The sequence below is a fragment of the Chanodichthys erythropterus genome, chromosome 4, assembly GCF_024489055.1.
Source record: "Chanodichthys erythropterus isolate Z2021 chromosome 4, ASM2448905v1, whole genome shotgun sequence".
Lineage (NCBI taxonomy): Eukaryota > Metazoa > Chordata > Actinopteri > Cypriniformes > Xenocyprididae > Chanodichthys > Chanodichthys erythropterus.
This window is the reverse complement of record NC_090224.1, coordinates 23,400,611-23,423,708: the sequence shown is the minus strand read 5'-3', so window position 1 is coordinate 23,423,708 and position 23,098 is coordinate 23,400,611. Positions and strand designations below refer to the sequence as shown.

General features: G+C 39.5%; 1 protein-coding gene across 5 annotated transcripts in view; it reads right to left on the bottom strand.

The window, feature by feature from the left end:
* pak5 (p21 protein (Cdc42/Rac)-activated kinase 5) overlaps positions 1-23,098 on the bottom strand; it is a 40,094-nt gene that overhangs the window by 15,866 nt on the left and 1,130 nt on the right. For 2 of the 5 annotated variants that reach the window (XM_067384586.1, XM_067384589.1), the window contains exons 1-3: positions 14,876-15,165; positions 11,456-11,679; positions 8,622-8,666 (exon numbers count right to left, since the gene is read on the bottom strand). In XM_067384586.1, coding sequence (XP_067240687.1) covers positions 8,622-8,666; positions 11,456-11,659 — 249 coding nt within the window. In that variant the 5' untranslated portion in view covers positions 11,660-11,679; positions 14,876-15,165. Of the gene's footprint in view, positions 1-8,621; positions 8,667-11,455; positions 11,680-14,875; positions 15,166-23,098 lie in introns of those variants that run through there. The other 3 variants (XM_067384588.1, XM_067384590.1, XM_067384587.1) reach the window with 2 other exon arrangements.

The following is a 23,098-nucleotide window of genomic DNA, read 5'->3' as shown; positions in this document are numbered from 1 at the left end:
TTGTTAAGGCTGCATAAATTAGGTCACTTCCTATAACACCTGATGTACTTGTTACATCGTAAGAAGAATGGTATCTATGCTAAAATTAGTCTCTTTGTTTATCCCGAGGTTAGCGTTGTCAGCCATATCCGGTCCGTATCCAGATCAGATGTTGGACCTGTAGTTAGACACGACCACAACACAGCCCTGAATGTCACCAGAGACCATGTCTACTAGACAATCCCCTGTGAAGACCTCATCGTCACGACAACTCTCGGCACAGATCCTCAGCAAGGTCCACAAGAACCAGACAAGTCCTCAGCACCGAGCTTATGGCCAGCTTTGGCTCCATCTGTACTGTATAAAGCGCTATATAAATAAAGGTGACTTGACTTGTTTGCTAGGGTGTTCTGGGTCACTGCTAGGTGGTTTCGATGTGGTTGCTAAGGTATTTTATGTGGTTGTTAGGGTGTTCCTATGCAGTTGCTAGGGTGTTTTGGGTCATTGCTAAGAGGTTTTTATGTGGTTGCTAGATGTCATGCTTGGCTGCAGTAAAGCGCACAAAGAGAAGGAATCAGGTTCGACACTGTCTTAAACAATATCCACAGAGAAATCCAAATGAAGGCAGGAAGGAAAACACAACTATACATCGACGAGACCGGACAAATAAGAACTGAAAACACAGGAACTTAAATACACAGGCAAACAAGGTGATTAATGACGACACAGCTGATGGCAAATCAAATCAGCAACCATAGTGACAAACACAGGGAATGGTGCAAACACAAAACAAAGTCCAGACTCAATGACACTGTGACACCACACTCCCTCCAGGAAAAGTGTGGCCTTGCACCTGCAGGGTGAATGGAGGAGGAGGCTCAAGAGGGGGATGGGAATCTGGGAGAAGGACGGAACAAAAGAAAATTCAGGATGCAGGTGGTGGTGTGATCCAGGGGATGGTCTTGAGCAGGAGCGGCTTATGGTGATCCAGGCCACAGCCAAAACAGCATCCCATGGTGGCGTTGCCGGAGGGAGGACACATGGTGGTGAGGGTCTTAACGCCACCATGGGGATGAGTGGAGGAGACGGAGCCGATGGACGTTGAGCCCTCGGTGCAGACAGAGAGCCAAGGAGCAGAGTGACGCTGAAGGAGGCCCCAACAAAGCTGCAGCAATGACCCCCCGAGAACGAAGCAGGGGATTAGATGGCTTGGGTAGATGCACAGTTTGAGATTTGTAGAGGTGGGAGAGGGAGGCTGGGCGGGACCAGTAAGTCCAAAACAGAGCAGACAGTATCAGGTGGGATTAAAGGGTTAGGGAATCCTCCTCTCCAAAATCAAAATAACTGTTCATGGTGGTGACTAGAAACTCACTCTCAGTGGCGAAAGCGTGGGTCTACACCTTCAAACTCTTCACGAACTCCCCCGGCGATGGATGGTGCAGCCAGCTCGCACACCTGGTCAGACACGTGAGGCTCAGGCTCTGGGGCGATGTCTTGCTCAGTCGTTCCTGTAGGCACTGGCTCATGCATCGCGGGCTCTCTGTCTGCGGTGGGCTCATGCTGCCGCTCCTCGCCGTCTTATGGTTTCTGTTTGGGCACCAGGTTAGGAGTGGGGTTGGTGTCATCGTCGTCATGTCTGGCGGTGAGCGGCGATCCACATGGGACCAGCAACCACTCCGCAACTTCAAAAAAGCTCCCTTGAGGGCCTTTGTGGCATTGTGGCATTTACCATAGTGACGGGGGAAAAAAACAAAAAGAACACTCACTGTCATGGCAAATATTTTGCCATGTTTTATCACTTCTCGCTCCGGTCTTCTATCATGCTTGGCTGCAGTAAAACTCGTGAAGAGAAGGAATCAGGTTCAAAACAGTCTTTAATAATATCCATAGGGAAATCAAAACAAAGGCAGGAAGGAAAACACAACCATACATCGACAAAACCGGACAAATAAGAACTGAACACAAAGGAACTAAAATACAAAGGCAAACAAGGTGATTAGCGACGACACAGCTGAACGTGATGGCAAATCAAATCAGCAACCATACACAGGGAAATGGTGCAAACGCAACACAAAGTCCAGACTGAATGACACCGTGACACTGGGGTGTTGTGATGCCGTTCCAAGGGTGTTTTAATCGGGGTAGCATAAAAGAAGAATAAAAAGTAGAATAAAAATTAATTGAAATTCAAAGAAAATCAACTTTCAATAATTCAAAATTGCAAGTGCCATTTTTAACAGTCTTTAAAGGGACAGTTCACCCAGAAATCATCGTTCTGTCATCACTTACTGCCGTTCAAACCTGAGTGACGTTCTTTATTCTGACAAACACGAAAGAAGATATTTTGAAGAATGTTGGGAACCAAACAACATCAGAGCCACTGACTGTCATTATATGGACTAAAAAATGAGAAAATTTAACAGAATAAAGTCATGCAGGTTTGAACGACATGATGGTGACAGATTGATGACTTGATGAATTTCGAATATTGAAACAAGCATTTTCTGTGAAGCTGCTTTCAAACTATATGTTGTTGAAAACGCTACACAAATAAACGTGAATACAAATCTTGAATGCTGAATTGGCAAAGCCGTTATGGGCCTTACAGACAGAGAGAAATCACTCAAAGTGAATAAAAACATCATGACCGACACCAACATACAAAAACAAACAATGAAATACTTTTTAAAAAGGACAGAAATCTATATCTTTAATTAAAGAGACAGCACACTAGAGTCGAGTGTGTGCGCTTCTGGAGGTGATGGAGGTTAATTATGTGTCGTATCTCCGTCAGACTCACAATCAAACGGGCTGCTGGGAATCTGCGAATGAGACGCCTGCGTTTGTTCTGTTAGCATTAGCGGCGTGATGACAGCAGCCATATTTCAGCAGCCCTGCCGTGTGGCGATAAGCTGTAACAGATCCGGCGGCGGCACGAGCGTCTCGAGGTAAAGGTGCGGCGTGAGTGAAAGTGCTCATCCGCAGATAAGCTGAGAGTTAACCTTGAGCTTAATGAAGTGTGTGTATGTGTGTGTGTGTGTGTGTGTGTGTGTGGACGTAATTAATGACACTGCTGATTTCTGCGCAGGGGACAGTTGGCCAATGACCACACGGAAACTCCGACCCGCCTCCACGCGTCCAATCACACGCATGCATTATATCTGCATTGACGTCACAAAGCTACAACTTCCTGTTCCAGCGTTTCATAAGCACACGCTGCAAAACAAACTACAGTAGGAACATGTTAATTTGAGCACATTAAGCATATTTAAGTCAAGTTTATTTGTAACAGGGTTATTACAGTTAACTAAAACTACAACCAAAACCATAAAAAATTCTTACTTGAAATAAAAAGAATGTTAACTGAAAAAAATATATATATACAAAACCAAACTTCTGCTAGTTTTTTCTCTTCTCATTTTCATTTAGTTTAACTTGATGTACTAAAATAACTCAAATAAAACAGAAATACAAATGAATAAAAATAAAGATACATTCTACAATGATATAAACAATCACGCAGTTGAGATGTGTTATATATATTAGATCGCTCTATGTGAGTGTCTGTATGTACACTGTAAAAAAATATTAAACTAAACTTAATTTACCGTGTTTGTCCAATAAAGCTGTCCAATTAATAATGTCTACTGAGATTTAATAAGGTAATGCATGCCAAAATACTGGAGTTATCTTATGATTTACAATGCAAAAATGATCTCATACTCAACAAGAAAATCATTTACTGTAACACACTGCCAATCAAACTGACCTTTTTTGTTGTTGTTGTTGTTTGTTTTTTTAGCATAAATAGAACAAGGTTTTTAAAGTTTTCAAAATGAGAACAGACAAAAACGTCCATTTAAGGGTGTTTAGTCTTTATTTCTTAGGATGATAAATCTCTTTTTGGATAGACTTTTTCTCAAATGAAGGATGAGAGAAATATTGTATTGATGAAGATCAGAACTCCTCTGCTGCCATCTGCTGCTCAACACTGAACACTGCACACTACACACCACACACAGTACACACTACAAACACCACACACACTACACACACTCACACACTACAAAGCTCCCAATTTCAGGACTGTCTAGCGTTTGGTCACCCTATCTAGGACACATTTCTCAAAACTCAGCTCACTTTCTCACCCAGTTCTCCTGACCATCACAGCAGTGAATTTCACATCCCAAAACTCCCAAAACACTTCTTTCACGTCTCAAATCAAGTCATTCACACAGTAACACAGTCACACATAACACAATGAGCTATTATATGCTGTTTATACAGTGAGTCTATAACACAAGAATCACTCTCCACTGTCCAGAATTCACTGCAGTTTATGTCACATGATCCATGTTTCATTACAGGTGTTTTTGTACAGATGGTGATGAATCTGATTTGATAGTCTTTCATTTTTAAGATTCAGATTATATTTCAATATAGTATTGCTGTAGAACTGTAGCAAATCTCTGTCATCTTCAGTTTGTATTATGTTAGATTTGAACAGGTTTAACAGTTCTGAAAAGGGAATGTAAACATGTGCAAACAGAGCTTTACTGGAGTTTGTGTTTGAGTGTGAAATGAATCCATGTAATCTGATAGTTATTTACTGTATTTACTAACTTTCCCATTAAGTTAACATTATTTCTGAATGTTCTCTGAACATTCAAAATGTCCAGTTTTTAAACGTAAATAAAATAATGTGGTAATGTGAACGTTGAGGAAACATCCCATTTCATAATTTTTTCAATTATGGGAACGTTACTTTTGAATGTTCTCTGAAACAAGTAGTAACATTTAGAAAACGTTACATGAACAACTGAAACATTTGAAGAAAAAACTCCATGAATAATGTATGAATAATGTTTTTGTGGTAACGTTTTGAGAACATTATTAAAGACCAGATAACTTCATCATTTCAGTGAGTGGAATGAGTTGATGAACGTTTGACTGGAGGCACGTAAACCTGTGAAATCATGGGATTTGCCGCATCACTGCAAACACATGATCATATGATCAAATGAACAAATGAAATTCAAGTTTCATGAAATGAAGTTGTGAAGTCGTCTGCTCTGAAGTGTGACCACAGCGACAGATTCACACTGTACTCTGATGACATGTAAATCTAGTTTGCACTGTTAAAGATGAACACACTGCTGTACCCACAGTGACCACAAGAAGGCGTCAGTCTCTCCTCATGTCACTGTGGATCAGTGCTCACCACACACACACACACACACACACATGCAGCCAAAAATAATCCAGTGAAACACGCTAAGATCCGACCCGAGGCTTCTGAACATAAATCTACTGATGATCTTCACCTTCAAAACATCCAATGACAAACATGAGTAAAGGTTTCCTTTAAAATGATCAATTTCTCTTCTAAAACTACAGATGTTTCTTTTTATCAACTAATATATTTACACACAAACTCAAACTCAAATCTATTGATTCTTCAATATTGTCCAATAAGAGGACTAAACCATAAAGCAAGTTTAAACGTCTCAATGGACATCAAATAACATTTTTACATTAACATTTTATGCATTTGGCAGACGCTTTTATCCAAAGCGACTTACATTGCATTATACTATACATTTGTATCTGAGTATGTGCAATCCCTGGGATCGAACCCATGACCTTGGCATTGCTAGTGCCATGCTCTAACCACTGAGCTACAGGAAAGCTGTAAAGAAATAAAGCTGTAAAGAAATAAAGAAAATTACCATCCATTGAAGGGAAAGCAGCAGCACAAACATCAGTAAGTATATTTAATCCAATTCATCAATATTATATTTAGTGCTGTTGGTTGGTTTGTGTCTCTAATGCCAAATGAACACAGGAAAGGAGGCAGAGAAGAGCTTCTCAAGTGGCAACTGGCCGTCTTTACAGACTGTTTAATGCTGCTCAGATATGGCATCAATGCATTTACACAGCAGTTTTAATAGTATACTTTTACACTCGGGGCTGAGGTGGGTCAGAGCAGGCATACTTTAGTCTGGTTCTTATGCAGCATTATGTTTTCCACAGAATTTTGAGCAGACAGCCTTAAATCAGAAGTGTAAAGATGCCTTAAAACATTCATCCAGTTTGATCAAAAGACAAACCAGTGTGATAATCTCAACATTTCAAAAGATGACGTCCTCAGGTCTGATACTGAGAAATTACTATCTTTTCTATCAATATGAACTGTTCAGTTACTTCTCATCATGTGAATAATCACTCACTGTCTGATCTTGACCAGAGCAGATTCCTGATGTTCACTTTTATAGAAATATCCTCCTTAAAATACAACACAAGCATACTGATAAGAAATAGACTTCAGCAGGAATTACCCGATGTGTTTATAACGGATTTGTGTCTAGCTGGCAGATGAATAAACGGATGCAGTGATTGATGTGCTGCGCTCTGAGGATTCAGCGCGTCTGAAAGCCACACCTGTGTGTGTTTACGGGTCCAGCTGGAGCCGCTGGGAAGCTTTGGCCGCGTTCCGTCCGTCCGGCTCCAGCCGAGAGCGTCTGCACCTGCTGCTCTGCCATTCGTCTGTCTGTCCATCGCTCTCGGCCCGTCCTGTACGCTCACTTTGTGCTTGCTGAGCAGCAGAGGCCTGATGTCAGGTTTTCCGCCCATCGTCTCAGGCCTCATCTAGTTCATACAACACTGTGAAACAATAACTGCAGTCATAATGGGTGGTGCTCCAACGTTACTATTCCTGAAGAGAGGCATGAACCAAGAGTCTACGTTTTTTCCATTAGTTTGATGCAACTGGCTTCAACTTCAATGATGCTCCAGGCCTTGAGTGTGCTAGTAACTCCACCGCATGGAAATATTATACAATATGATATTTGAACGCTGTAGCAACCGCATCCTCTTTAACACGCCACGGTCTGACAGCGGTGCAGCTTCACAACATGGAAAGTCCATTACAGAACAAAATACACACATAACATGCTCAACTTTAACTGTATGACACTGATTAAGTTCGAGTCTATCTGTGCATCGAAGCGCATGCGGTGCTGCGGGACACACAGCTGTCTTTTAAATCGTGGGAACACATCAGAACGCCCACCCGACGGTCCCTCCTCGTCCTCTCGGTTACCGGCACACATGGCCTGCCAATAAGGGAAACGCATCATTCATCTGTCACAGCCAAGCGTTTCTAAAAATACAGCGGACTAAACCCCAGTGACTCACGCAGTGACCCTGATGGGTAAACCAGTCGACCTGACACGGCTGAGATGATAAACCACAGCAAATCAACACAGAGCGCAAACAAACACACACAATCCGCTCTGGACTGCAAGTAGAGAGTGTTTCTACACACACAACACAAACACAGAACACACACTGAACTCTAAGGTGAGACGCACAGGTGATTAGGGTAAAAATTTAACTAATACACATCACCATACTTCCCTAGTTCATTCATTACTTTAAGAATTACACACATTTGTTTGTATTACAAGTTTTCCAAAATGTTATGTTTGAATACGCAAAGTATGCATTATCTAATTAAATACACACGCACTGTATTTGTATTTATTTCAGATAAATCTGAACACTGAATAAAGCCAGGTTCAACATTCTTGTTTAATTTCATTGACATGTTAGAGTTAAAGGTTTTTACAGAAGGGATTTTGGATTTCTCTTTTTATCACTCCATAAATCAGAAAAAACTGTCAACAGACAGAAAAATACATATTCGCCATGTTTTTAGGAATAAAATGTTAAATAAATATGAGGTGAATGATATATAAACAAACCCCTCAGTAAAAACTTTCAGAATATAGCCAGGAATAAAACTGTAAATTTTGGTGTGTGTAAGTGCTGCTGAAGTGGAGATAAAATCTTTTAAAGATATATAGTGCAAATGAAATCTAGACGCAAATAGATAAAGTGCAATAAAATAAACTCTTAAAAGTGTTTAAAAGTCCAAAACACTTTACTAACTTGCAAAAACACATTAATTAATTAAAAAAAGACAAATAGCCTAAAATTTCCATTAAAACACTTTAAAATTTTCACTTTTCAATTCAGTTAAACGTCTTACAGGCTGACAATAACAGAATAAAAAAATTAACTATTTGGGTGAATATTCCCTTTATTTTTGCTTAAAATAAATAATTAAGACTATTTGAGGAACATTAGAATATAATTTGATTGCATTCGTCCATGAATGAGCTCAGATCTTCATCATATGGTTTGTTATATCGACACATGCACAATAAAAACTTCAGCACAAGATGTTATGATTCATGCCAACAGATGGACTCTGATATTTCATGAAATGACTGATCTCAGATCTAATGATCCTGTTCATCATATCAAGCCATATGACATATAACGCAGCATTCATAAAAGGTTTATGAATCGGATCAGCTCACGTGCTCCGCGCTCGTCTTCTCATCCTGCAATCAAACTCCAAACATGCATTTCTGATTCAACGGCGTCAGAGTTCATCATTAGTTTGGTCTGTTGGCTCATGCATCTTGGCCCTAAACACAATGATGTAAGAACTACATCATACACTCATGACTAAAATGCATGTGGCCAAGCAGAGAAGGAAATTAAGACCAAAACAGGGGGAAGGAGAGAAAACAAACGAGAGAGGACTAAGAAAGCAAGGAAAGAGGGCATACTTTTCGCAACGGCGACTCAGCCAACCGGACTTTCTTGGGAGATATCTGTGAAGAGAGCAAGAGAATTAATTTCCGTGTATCCCTCTTCAGAGATATCTCCTACAGTACAGCTACATCTCCTGAAGGTGCCAGTGCTGCAGCCGCCCGACTCCCGCGCTAACTAACCTGGCTAGTGTCCGATCACGCACCACTACAGCATCAATGGAACGGTTTATTTCTAATAAACTGTTGTTAAATTGTATACATTCATGATTCATGATATATTTTGATTACAAAAAATTAATTTAACAATTAAAATGGAAAAACAGAATGCACAAAAACTAAAACAGAAAACAAGAATTTGGGGGAAAATAAAACGGAATTTGGGAAAAAATAAAATGGAGGGTTTTTTTATTAAAAATTTTTTGTATTGTATACGTTTCATGATTTCATTTAAATAAACACTTTCTGATTACAAAAAAAATAATTTAACAATTAAAACAGAATGCAAATGCAAAATGGAATCTAGAAAAAAGAAAATGGAATCCAGAAAAAAAAAAAAAAAAAAAAAAAAAATATATATATATATATATATATATATATATATATATATATATATATATATATATAATAAAATAAAAAAAAGAAAATTAAAATGTGAGAAAAAAAAGTTTTTTTTTTTTTTTTTTTAAATACACAAAAATTAAAACAGGAGAAAAAACAGAAACCAGAAAATGAAAACGGAAAAACTGGAATTTGAGGAAAAGTAAAGTGTATTTCATTGGGGTTTGTGTTTTCAGCTTCATTATTCACTCTCGGTGTCGCTCCAGAAGCACAAGCTGAACTGAATCAAAAGTCAAAAGAGAAAATCTGAAGAATCTGTTCAATGTGGTCATGACTGTCGAACTCTAAACCGGACAAAAACACCACAAACACATCATGAAAGTATAGAATAACACATAAGCACAAATGAACGACCTCCATGATACTATGCTGCATTATGGTTTATTTAGTCCTTTCAGAGTTTGACAGTCATGACCTCTGACCTCTCAGAATCTCTCCTTCAGTTCAGAGTGAATGATGACAGACTGTTCATTTCTGGCTGAATTATCCTTTATTTACCCTGTTTTAGAAGCATGTGGATCACTGAGAAACGAGACGCTCTGATAGCTGAGATCAGCACATTAACATGTTTTATCAGCACGTGTGTTCTGGGATTCGAAACCGTGACTGTAGTGTTGCCAGCGCCATGATTCCTGTAGCTCAGATAGTATATAATGGCGATGATAACGCCAAGGTCATGGGTTCGATTCCCAGGGAATGCATGAACTGATAAAACGTACACCTTGCAATGTAATTGCTTTGGATAAAAGCCTTTCCTAAATGCACAAATGTAAATGTTGGGCTTATATGTATATCAGCAATGACACGGTGCAAAATATTAATCTATTAAACTCATCTTTGTAACTAAAGACTGAAGTGCTGGAGTTTGTTGAGCTCACGTCAGGCAGCGTCCCACTAGTCAGCTTCATTTATGTAACAGCTGGAAGATCAGAGCGTGTCGTGACGTCTAGTCTGTAGTTTAGCTAGTGAGACGCTGCGGTGACACCGGACACAAACAGGAGACGAGAGGTGAAGATACAGCACAGACTGAGCTAACGGGACAGGAGAGAGGCGACACTGGCACTTTATCCCCAAACACACACATATATATATATATATACACATCATAAACACGTGAAACATCTCAAGCACAGTTCTGGAGAGGAAACTGGGAAGATCCCGCTGAAAAGAGCCGTTCACAGCGGAATGAGAGGTTTGCAGCCTGTGACAGCAGCTCTTTTCAGCAGAGAATCAGCAGCTCTGGAGCTCCGGCTGGACGAGAAACAGCGACTGACGAGCTAACCCTAACCAAAAAACATGATGATCATCATGCGAAAATTTATGTAGATTTACAGATTTATACGTGATTCATACTGTAAAAAAAATGTATATGATAAATATATCAATATATTATTTGGAAAATATTGAGTGTCTATTAAGTTATTATTTTGTGTACTCATTATTCTACTGTACTGTTAGATGTAATATTTTTTTTTATATTTAATTTTTTTTATTTAATTATTTATTTTAAATCTTATATTTATTTTAATACATTTTAAAATGTTATTCTAATCACTTTTTTGTTTATATTAAATCACATATTTATTTGAATTTAATGTTTATTTGAATCACGTTTAAATTTTTAAAAATATTTTAATCACATTTTTATTGGTTTATTTATTAATTTTAATCTCATTTTATTTATTTTATTCACATTTTTATTTATTTACTTAATAACATTTTTATTTATATTTTATATATATATATATATATATATATATATATATATATATATATTTATTAATTCACATTTTTATTCATTTATTTAAATCAGAAATAATTTATTTAATCACATTTTTATTCAAATCTAATGTTTATATATTTATTTTAATCACATTTTTTTATTTAATTAACATTTTATTTATTATTATTTAATTTTTTATTTATTTGCTTAACATTTTTATTTCTTTATATCAGAAATAATTTATTTAATAACATTTTTATTTAAATAGAATGTTTATTTATTTTAATCACATTTTTTTATTTTTTTTAATCATTTTTATTTAAACCTAATGTGTATTTATTTATTTGAATCTTTTTTTCATTTATTTATTTGCATAGTGTTTTGAACAGAGCTCATTTACTCTAATAATCGCCTCTAAAATGAGCCAGCGTGGAAGGACAAGAGCTGCCGACAGTCGAGAGAGAAACAGGAAGTGCGAGGCTGGAACAGGAAGTGATGCGTGCGGTACCTTCATGGGGGCGAGCTGTATGGGCGTGATGTAGGACGGGTCCACCATGGGTTTGGGCCGGTTTGCCGTGTCGGCCAGCAGACTCTGCCATTGCTGCGGCAGGCCGGTGAACTTCTGCTCGTGCGGGTCGAAGCCCGTGTGGACGCGGTGCTCGAAGTTGGAAGGGGCCGAAATCTCCAGCCTCTTCTTCTTCTTTCCAAACATGTTGGAAAAGCTGGAAAAACCTGAAACAGCAGAGAGAGGGGAAGACTTTTAGACTGAATCAAATTAATTTCATAACACAGTTATTGAACAGAACTGAATCAACATTAAACTGAATTGATCTGATTGAACTTTGCAACATTAACACTTAATGATCTGAACTGAACTGTCTTCTGTAGAGCTGCTTTACAGCTGAATCTGAATGCGTCTCATATCTGATGAACTTTGTGATTCTGATATGACACTATAGAAATAAATGAGACTCGACTGACGTTCGGACGATTCGCTCTCATTATTCTCAGCGATTCTTTTCACAAATACTGACAAGATGCAGAAACACTTCATTACTATTTCAATACAGATGTGGATCATTTCTTCCACATTACATGAAATAATGTCACATGGTCCTAAAACAGGCTTCATTTTCTTTATGACTAATAATATCCTTTCATTATTTAGTTCTTCAGGTTTCAGCAGCTTTATGTTCATGCACACACACACACACACACACTCACACACTCACACACACACACACACACACACACACACACACACTCACTCACACACACACACACACACACACACACTCACTCACACACACACACACACACACACACACACACACACACACTCACACACACACACACACTCACACACACACACACTCACACACTCACACACACTCACACACACACACACACTCACACACACACACACACACACACTCACACACACACACACACTCACACACACACACACACACTCACACTCACACACACACTCACACACACACACACACTCACACACTCACACTCACACACACTCACACTCACACACACACACACACTCACACACACTCACACTCACACACACACACACACACACACACACACACACACACACACACACACTCACACACACACACACACACACACACACACACACACTCACACACGCTGACGCAGCAGATTCCTCACACGCCGCTCAGAATAACATCAGTTCTCTCACACACTGTCAGTCAGCAGAACTCACTCATCTCCTTCATATCACAGGAGTTTCTGAAGAGAACACAGGAGCTCCACAGTCTCAGAAGATCTCAATCGTTTCTCATCAGATGATCAGAGCTGCTCCACACTAAATGTGTTTCTTTTCTGGTTTCCATTTTAATGCATTCATTCATTTTCAATGCATGACTAATTTATTGCATCTATAAAACTTTAACCATTCAATAAATATATATATTTTTAAAACAATAATGAAATCCATTAAATCTTTTTTAGCATTTTTAGGGCAAACTCTGTTTTCAATTTTCTTGATTTTGTGTTTTATGATTTAATACAAATGTATTAACTGTTTATATACTTTATACAATTTATATACTTAATTTAACACATCTTTTAAAATGTAACCAAAGGAAAATACTAATAACAATTATTATTATTATTATTATTATTATTATTATTGCTACTAATTTTTTAGAAGAAACGTGAGATCCGTCACTGAAAGCGGCACACATCCGCTGTAAGGTCTGCAGGGATTGGAGGGATTGTGGGCCGGTGGGCGTCAGCAGCTGTGACCCCGGATGACCCTGTGACCTACATCAGGACGGACAGATCGAAAATGGGATTACAAAGACTAGAGGAAGCTTACAGCGTCCTGGGACAGACAAGTACAGGAGACGTCACCGGCCTTCAGACGACGCGACAGACTCGAGCACAGTGATTCACAACGACTCAGTGATTCACATCATTCACAACGACTCAGTGATTCACATCATTCACAGCGATTCACAACGACTCAGTGATTCACATCATTCACAGCGATTCACAACGACTCAGTGATTCACATCATTCACAGCGATTCACAACGACTCAGTGATTCACATCATTCACAGCGATTCACAACGACTCAGTGATTCACATCATTCACAGCGATTCACAACGACTCAGTGATTCACATCATTCACAGCGATTCACAGTGATTCACATCATTCACAGCGATTCACAGTGATTCACATCATTCACAACGACTCACAGTGATTCACATCATTCACAGTGATTCACAACGACTCAGTGATTCACATCATTCACAGTGATTCACAACGACTCAGTGATTCACATCATTCACAGTGATTCACAACGACTCAGTGATTCACATCATTCACAGCGATTCACAACGACTCAGTGATTCACATCATTCACAGCGATTCACAGTGATTCACATCATTCACAACGACTCACAGTGATTCACATCATTCACAGCGATTCACAGCAATTCAAATCATTCACAGTGATTCACAGCGACTCATAGTGATTCATTCGCAGACTGTCCTGACATCAGACCAGCAAAACACAAACATACAAATCTTCGCATGAGCAGAGAAATGAAAAACTGGATGGAGTTTTCAGCTGATTCACCGTCAGGAAAAAGACCACAAGATCCAGAAGATTCAGTCACAGCAAAAGTGAGTGTGTGACAGACTCAAACATCATTCATTCAGACTCTGAGATCTGATTGGATCAGACGCATATGAAGCCGCTGTTAAATAATCAATGACAAATGAAAGATGAATTTTATATGATTGTGACCCAAACCACCTTCCAGTCAGACTGATGAATTATATTAATATGGCACAGCAACCACATCCTCACAACCGTCCAGAACACACAAGCAGCACCTGCACAGCAAAACTCACACATTCACAAGGCAAATTTTTAGTAAACATCACTAACCCTAGTTTTATAAGGGCAGTTACTGCAGTGATGATGAAATTCACTGCTTTAAGAGTGAAACGTGTCATTTCTGTGAGCTGGACAAATAAAGACTAGTTTCTCAAACCCTCTGCTGCCCATCTGTCATTGGTCAGTCAGACAGATAGTCCCGCCCCATAATCACATGACTGGGTTGGGACGTCATTTTGTTCAGGATTCTTTGATGAATATGAAGTTCTAAAGAGCAGCATCTATTTGAAATAGAATCTTTTGTAACATTATTAATGTCTTTACTGTCACTCTTTACTAATTTAATGTGTCCTTGATGAATAAAAGTAGTAATTTCTTCCAAAAATACAAAAAATCTTACTGGCCCCAAACTTTTGAAAACACACACACACACACACACTGTGTATATATATATAACCTAAGCATAGGTTTCTAAAACACTCCATCCGGTGACACCTGCTATTGGTCAGTCAGACAGATAGCCCCGCCCCAAACTCACGTGATTGGTGGAGTCAGAAGTTGAGATGTCTGGCCGCACAAACAAACAGTTGTGAAAGCGTGTTTGACTCTTCAGTGACTCTGAACATGAAACCGACACTATCTGCACCTCTGAACGTCGCAGCAGCTGTTCTCCAGCAGCTCTTCTCATCTGTCTTCAGCTGATGTGTCCATCTGAACAATGAGCCAGTGTCCGCAGTGACAGTCGGCACCGGTCGCCCCGCGGCCCGAGTGACCGTCAGCAGCGCTGTCTGTCCTCACACCATCTGTCACCGTACGTTTCCCGCACAAACGCAGGTCCTGGACCTTCCCCAGCTTCCTGCCGACTGAACACGCCCGCGGCTATTTTCAGCAGCCGTGCACAAATGCGACAGAGATACGGTTGCATTCCACACACGCCTGCTGCACTTGTGCCGTGACCCGCTGCAGCTGCAGGCGACCGAACCCACACACTTCAGAACGACCGGATCCACCACGAAAATAAATCAATAAATAAATATTTTGGGATGTGAAACTCACTGCTGTGCCACACTGGAAGTCGGTCGGGAGAACTGGGTGAAAAGTGACCCAAGTACTGAGAAATGTGTCAAAAAATCTCATCTGATGCTGATGATGTCAGAAAGGCCCATCGTCATGTGATTCACGAGAATCACGGCCGTCTGATTAATCTGTCGGTTCATGGTGAGTTTTTGATTCAGGAGTTATATTAACTGTAAATCTGATGATGTGACAGTAATTCTGCTTGTTTTCTCATATTCTCTTCTATCCGCTCCTGATTCCTTCACTTCTTTTAAAGGGTCATGACATGAGAAATCAGATTTGACTTGATCTTTTGACATATAAGAGGTCTTTGTAGCATTAAAACATCCTTCAAGTTTCATAGCTTAAAACGTCCTCCTCATTATAAACAAAGCATTTCTTTAGCGTTTTCAGGAGCAGCACCTTAAAAACTGATCACTGAACAGATTCAGTGCAGCAGATCGCATGTATTCATCTAATCTATGATCATGTGACGCATGCAGTCACTGCAAACATATGCACTGTATGGCAAGCTGTTTTGACTTTTATTCATTCTCAGGATATGAATTCTTGATATCTGTAATTGTATTTTCACTAGTCACCATAGGCTGCCATTCAAATTCAGTTGTTGATATCAAGAATTGATTTCTTACTAGCTGAAATTCCAGTTTCACAAATCAGAAATATAGATCTTACTAGTAAAAATCATGATTTTTATTATATCAGAATATATCAGAATATCAGAAATACAGAAACTGATTTGTGAAACTGGAATTTCAACTTGTAAGAAATCAATTCTTGATATCAACAACTGAATTTGAATGGCAGCCTATGGTGACTAGTGAAAATACAATTACAGATATCAAGAATTAACATTGTTACTAGTGGAAATGTAATTCCTGATATCAAGAATTCATATCCTGAGAATGAATAACAGTCAAAATGGCTTGCCATAGCACCGAATCTTCTGACTGAACTCACGTACCTGGAATCAGATTCATATTGGAGCAGATCCGGCCGCGTGTTCTTCTAATGAACTGAACCGAGAGCCAATCACGTTCCACATGGATGCTTCATCCACACGCGCTCGGATCGCTCTCAATGAGACCCAGCAAAACACCATCCTACTGTTTCTGTCGCACACAACGCCCGGATTCAGACACTTCCGCTAACTCAGACTCTCTCTCTCTCTCTCTCTCACACACACACACACACACACACACACACACACACACACACACACACACACACACACACACACATATTCTATATTTAATGATTAATACACATTTATTTACTAAAATGGAGGTAATCAAATAAATCAAATTATCACTATGCAAATAAACTTGAATTAAAATGAAATAAATTGAAATTTTAACAATTTAAGTGCTAACTCAGTAATAAAAACACACTCAGATGAGTCACTGTTCATCATACAGTAACCAGCTAACAAAATATGTTCTAATAACATTTTGCTAATGTTCACATTAAGTTATGAAAAAAGTATTTCTGAATGTTCTCTGAATTCTCAAAACCTCCAAAAAAGTGTTTTCTTGGATATGTGAACGTTAAGGAAACATTCCATTGTATCATTCTTCAAACATTATGGGAACGTTACTTTAGAATGTTATGAACGTTATGAAACAACTAGTAAGATTTAAACGTTTTAGAGGAACATTAAAATAAAACATTTCAGAAAAAAAAAATGTTCCATGAATGACGTATACATTTTTAATGTATAAATGTATAAATAATGTTTTTGTGCTGTCACAGCTGGGTTGAAAGTAAGCGCAGCAGTGTTAAATATATTTAACAGAATGAACGACGCACAACGCAACAATAACAGACCATGAACAGAACAAAACACAGGGCTTAAATACTCAGAACCAAGCCAATGAACAAAATGAACTGCAGGTGTGCAAAATAATCAAACAATGAAAAGCCATAGCAATGAAGTGAAAACTAGAAATAAAATGTGACAAATTCCACCAAAAACAGAACCAAACCCAGATAATCCCTATCATTACCCTCCATTGAGGAGGCGTAACCTCACACCTCATTAACCCTCTGGAGTCTGAGGCTGATTTGGGGCCTGGAGAAGTTTTGACATGCCCTGACATTTGTGCTTTTTTCAGTTGTTCATAAACATATTAATGGACAAAGTCATTACACTGTATTCAGCACAAACTAGGCTACAATAATATGTGAGGAACATGTATGTACATGTTTGTGTTTTTGAAGGAATAACATTTATGCGTGGTTATTGAAAAAACAAAAAACTTAAGTCACTGAAAAAAGGCCAAAAAAAGTATATTAAATCTGTGTTCACAAGACTTCAGCGTATTTGAGGTTGTAGACTAGAGTTTTTGCTTCAAAATTATGTAAAAATTATGCTGCCTGCTCCTTCATATAAAACAATATATTGATTTAGTTTTTGCCAAGAAACACAGTATGCGTGGAGGTCAGAAAGTTAACAAAAACCACAAGAGTCCAACAGAAGAGGGCTGAAATGGATGAAAGCTCAAGGCAGATTCGAGAGAGGAGCCACGGTGTGGAGACCTGGGCAGAGCTGAAGAACTGACAGGTCCGAGCGACATCGAAGGTCCTGGAGGGCAGCAATGAGCAGCCAAGTGCCAGGGTGCCAGAGGACTGAGGCAAAGGCGGAGCGACCAAGAACCAAGGGAAGCAGAAGCCCACCAGAGCCGAAGGGGTGGATGGGTGAAGCGCAGCTGAAGGGTTAGAGATTGACCAAGGCGAGCCGGAGGGACCAGGAAGACTGGTGGAGTCGTAGGGACAACTGTCCTGGGCAGAGCCAAGAGGGCGAGGAGCCAAGCTGGAGTGCTCGACAGGCCGAGGTGGAGTTTCTGGGCCTGGAGGGTCAGGGCAGAGCTATGTGGTCAACAATCCCAGGCTGGGCTGGCGAACACTCAGATGGAGGCGAATCACTGGTGACCAGGGCAGGAGCCACAAGATCTTTGAGGAGGGGCTAGCTAGGTCCTCGAGGGGTTATCTCTGGCTTCCTTCGAACCACTTGAGTCAGCGTCTGAGAAATATCTCATGCTAAAGATAGCTTTTTTGCTAGCCATTGATAGGACGGTGAAAGCAATCTTACATCCTAGATCTGGCTATACCTTCTAAAGTGGTTCGGTCTACAATACTTCAGGCCTTCCATCCTCCATCAAATGTGTCGGAACAAGAGAGACTTAATTTACTCTGTCCTGTTCGGGCCTTAGAGTTATATGTCCAGAGGTCTTCTCGCTGGAGAGACCAATTATTACTATGGTTTGGGTCACCCAGGAAAGGATTCCCAGCCTCCAAGCATCAGTAATTGGATTGTTGAGGCAATTTCTTTGGCCTACCAGGTGCACGGTATGCCTTCACTTTTGGCTGTAAAGGCTCATTTGAGTAGAAGCTTCTTCTAAAGCCCTGCTCTCGGGGGTCTCCCTGCAGGAGATATGTGATGCGGAGGGCTGGGCCACTCCACATACGTTCATGAGATTTTATAGTCTGCATCTTCCTTCAATGCCAGGCACACAGGTGCTCTCATCTAACATCTGAACAGTTTCACATGCCACATACACCCGAAATGAACTCTGTTTGAATCATTGAATCATTTTCCTGTAGAGCTGCTTTGAAACAATCTGCATTGTATAAAGCGCTGTAGAGATGAAGATGACTTGAATCAAAATTATATCAAATCATGAAATGTGTGTCAATGCCCAGTCCCAACATGTACAGGTCTTACAAACACAGTCAGACGGAACAGGACTAACATTATAAAGAGTTCATTATATTAAACTTCAGGAGGAAATGCTACAGAAATGTAAATTTTTAATGTGACAGCTGAATGTAATACTGGAAAAACTAATGCTAATGTATGTCACAGCAGAAAAACATGATTTTATTTGGGGGTTTTTTGGGTAAATAATCCCATCATCACCTGCAGACACAAACAGCAGTTCCCATCAGCCTCAGGCGTGTGTTCAGGGTCACATGACTTCACCCGCTGCTCACTGACCTGATCAGATTTACTTGAGCGCTACTGGAGATCACTTCCTGCCTCCCACATCTGTTTCCTGTGTGTCATTCTTTCATCTTCATCATCATCATCATCAGTGCTGTAATCACTCGCAGTAATATCTGCTCTTCTGCTCTTTCTTGAAGCATTCGGCTATTTTTACCGCCGTTTAATTGAATATAACCCATCTGCCACGGGTAACTCGCCTGGAGTGTCAACACTCGTTCCGCTCACAGTGTTTGGCCTACATACCGCACACACACACACACACACACACACACACAGTGAGCAATTCATTTGTTACAGTATTTAATTTGTGTCAAGAAATGGAACATCTTGTAAAGTGTTACCAATCTGATTTCGTTACTACGGCACCTGTGAGACGTTTATATGTAAATGAGCTCTGTTATGTTTGGCTACTGTGTTAACGTGTGGAATTAGTGGCCACACCCCCTGCTGCGACTGACATCTCACGGGTGTCTGACTTCAATCAACCGAGAGCCGCTGGTGTCGGTCACTCTTCTCCGTTCGTCCTCCAGTTTGAGTTTCTCAGCACAAAATACATCAGAAGATTAGACAGTGAGATGCAGAGAAGCAGAAAGAGATCAGAGTCACTCCAGCTTGAACTTCATACACCACTGTCATGATGTTCTGAAATTAACATCGCAAGCCAAGGTGGAACACATCAGCTGACATGGTAAATAATGCATCTATATTATATATAAATAATGCCATTCCTGCTTCCTGAGCCGAAACAACAGCGAGCGATAAAAAAGCTTTTAAAACACAGTGATGCAGACATGATGTCCCCCATGTTTCTCTCCATCAGTTCCCATGACTTTATGTTTGTCTTGGTGACGGACATGCTGCAGGGAGGAACTTCCTGAAGTCCAGAGGAAGTGACAGAGAGCAGCTCACTGAAGCTCCTGCATCCTGATTGGATAAAGGATTGATGATGACCAATCAGATCTGAGACAGCAGCTCCTCACAGTGACTGTAAAGCAGACTCATGAAGCCAGGAACAGGCCGGTTTCAGTGATCAGATCCTCACATCTTCACATACTGTAGTCAGACTCCATCCATGTTTCCTGAAGCGCTTCACAGTGGGTGCAATTGCTATTTGAAGCACAAAACTGCTGGGAACGATTGTGACCTGCTGTGCTCATTGAGCAGCGCTGGAACTCTAACGATTCTTTAATTGTCTCTAAACTGATGCCACAGACCTCTTTACTCCTGCTCTGATGCACACGGATCACTACTGGAGACACTGAATCATTCACTGTGTTAGGGTTACACCTGTGTTTCTGAATCAGTTCATTCATCTCTGAGATTCTGATGCCGACAACTGTTCCTCTATAAACTAGAGCTGCACGTTTAATCGTGTAAAGATGGCGATCTCAATTCAAACACCCATGCAATCTTATTCCCAAATGACGGTGATTCGTAATTCTTTGACAAGTATGATCACAGCGAACATTCAGATCTGTGTTCTGATCCAGAGAGAATAGATATGAAACAGCTTCACAAACAATTTTTTCAATCACACAGTATCATTATTTCTCTCTTACAATCATTCAGATGATCACAGAAGTACTGAGATAAAAGTTTATAGTTATAAACACTGATGTCTACAGTAGAGATCAAAAGAGTAAATCACCTTCTGAAAGAAACTTGATACTTCAGATGAAGATTGTCTCATTACATCATTACACCAGTAGGTGGAGACAAGTGACTGTTAAAAAATGTGTTTGTCATTGAATCATTCATTCAAAAGATTTGTTCAAAAATTCTGATTCATCCAGTAATGAAACAAGTGACGTCTTTATGAATGAGTCATTGAATCATTCATGCAAAAGATTTGTTCACAAATTCTGATTCATCCAGTAATGAAACAAGTGAAGTCTTTATGAATGAGTCATTGAATCATTCATTCAAAAGATTTGTTTAAAAATTCTGATTCATCCAGTAATGAAACAAGTGACGTCTTTATGATAGAGTCATTGAATCATTCATTCAAAAGATTTGTTCACAAATTCTGATTCATCCAGTAATGAAACAAGTGACGTCTTTATGAGTGAGTCATTGAATCATTCATGCAAAAGATTTGTTCAAAAATTCTGATTCATCCAGTAATGAAACAAGTGACGTCTTTATGAGTGAGTCATTGAATCATTCATGCAAAAGATTTGTTCAAAAATTCTGATTCATCCAGTAATGAAACAAGTGACGTCTTTATGAGTGAGTCATTGAATCATTCATTCAAAAGATTTGTTCAAAAATTCTGATTCATCCAGTAATGAAACAAGTGACGTCTTTATGAGTGAGTCATTGAATCATTCATCCAAGAAATTCGTTCAAAAACGCTGATTCATCCAGATATTGAAAACGGTGAACCCTGCATTCCATTCAGGAATAGGCTCATCCCTATGCCCTAATCCCTTCAAAGCGTTTACCCTCCAGAGTGAGAGCTTCGAAGGGGTGAAGGTGTAGGGGTTTTTTTGGAAGCGCACTTCTGCATCTTAACGAGACAATCGAGGGGGCGTGTCTGTTGCACAGTTTGTACGCTGGTTGACCCCCCAAAAAACACGCTCTGAACGATGAGTAGATTGTGCAAGCTTAGCCTTTTGTTTAACGTTAGTTTATACATTTTTGGTTTATCGCACTATATTGTTTATTTTGTCAAAGTATTTGAAACATTTGAATGGAAAGGTAGCTGTAAAGTACAATGTTGTTTTGACCATAATAATGTACCAAATCTGACTCGTATAAATATTACAATATTACAGTAGTATAGAAAAATACTATACACTTATAGGTAAAATCGAACTCCGAGCCTCCTGTACCCATTCTGTGATGCCAAACAACTTCCCTGTGCAAAGGATCATGGGGGCCCAAAGTGTCCATCAGTTGTACTCTTCGAAATCCTTCATTCCGAAGGGCCCTTTTAAGTGACCAGTTTTGAGCACTTTGGTTTGGAACCAAAGTGGTTTCATTGGTTTCGATATGGCGGCTATGATTGTTTTCACTCTCAAGTGCCCTTCAGAGGGTGATATATCCCGCTTGGAACGCACTGCACGCCTGTATGAGTGAGTCATTGAATCATTCATTCAAGAGATTTGTTCAAAAATGCTGATTCATCCAGTAATAAAACAAGTGAAGTTTGTATGAGTGAGTCATTGAATCATTCGCTCAAACCATTTAAAAATAATAATTCAAATAATTAAATATTTTTTTAATTGACTACGGCAAATAACACTTGGTCATAACCTCTAATAAATTACATGTTATTTTGCTTAGTAGTCTGTTCAGAATCATGATCTCTATTTTAAACAAAAAATCATGATTCTCAATTTCTCCAGAATCGTTCAGCTCTACTATAAACCCCCAAACGCAGAACATTACGTTACTTTCTCTAAGTTTATGCTTAATGTGTAAAATAACCAAAAGCAAACAATTATTTTGCCTTCAAACCCTTCCTGAACCCCAGCAGGCCTCAGTCATCTTTACATTAAGAGTTATAAGAACACCGAATCCAAGCAAAACTGTCACTAACAGACTGGAGAGCTCCGGTTTGGATCCGGCGATGTTTTCAGGCGACTGTGAAGAGTTCAGACGACCTAACCCAGACATGCAAAACTGTCAAATATTATCCCTCTACTGTAATCATGTTGTGTATAGTCATATAAC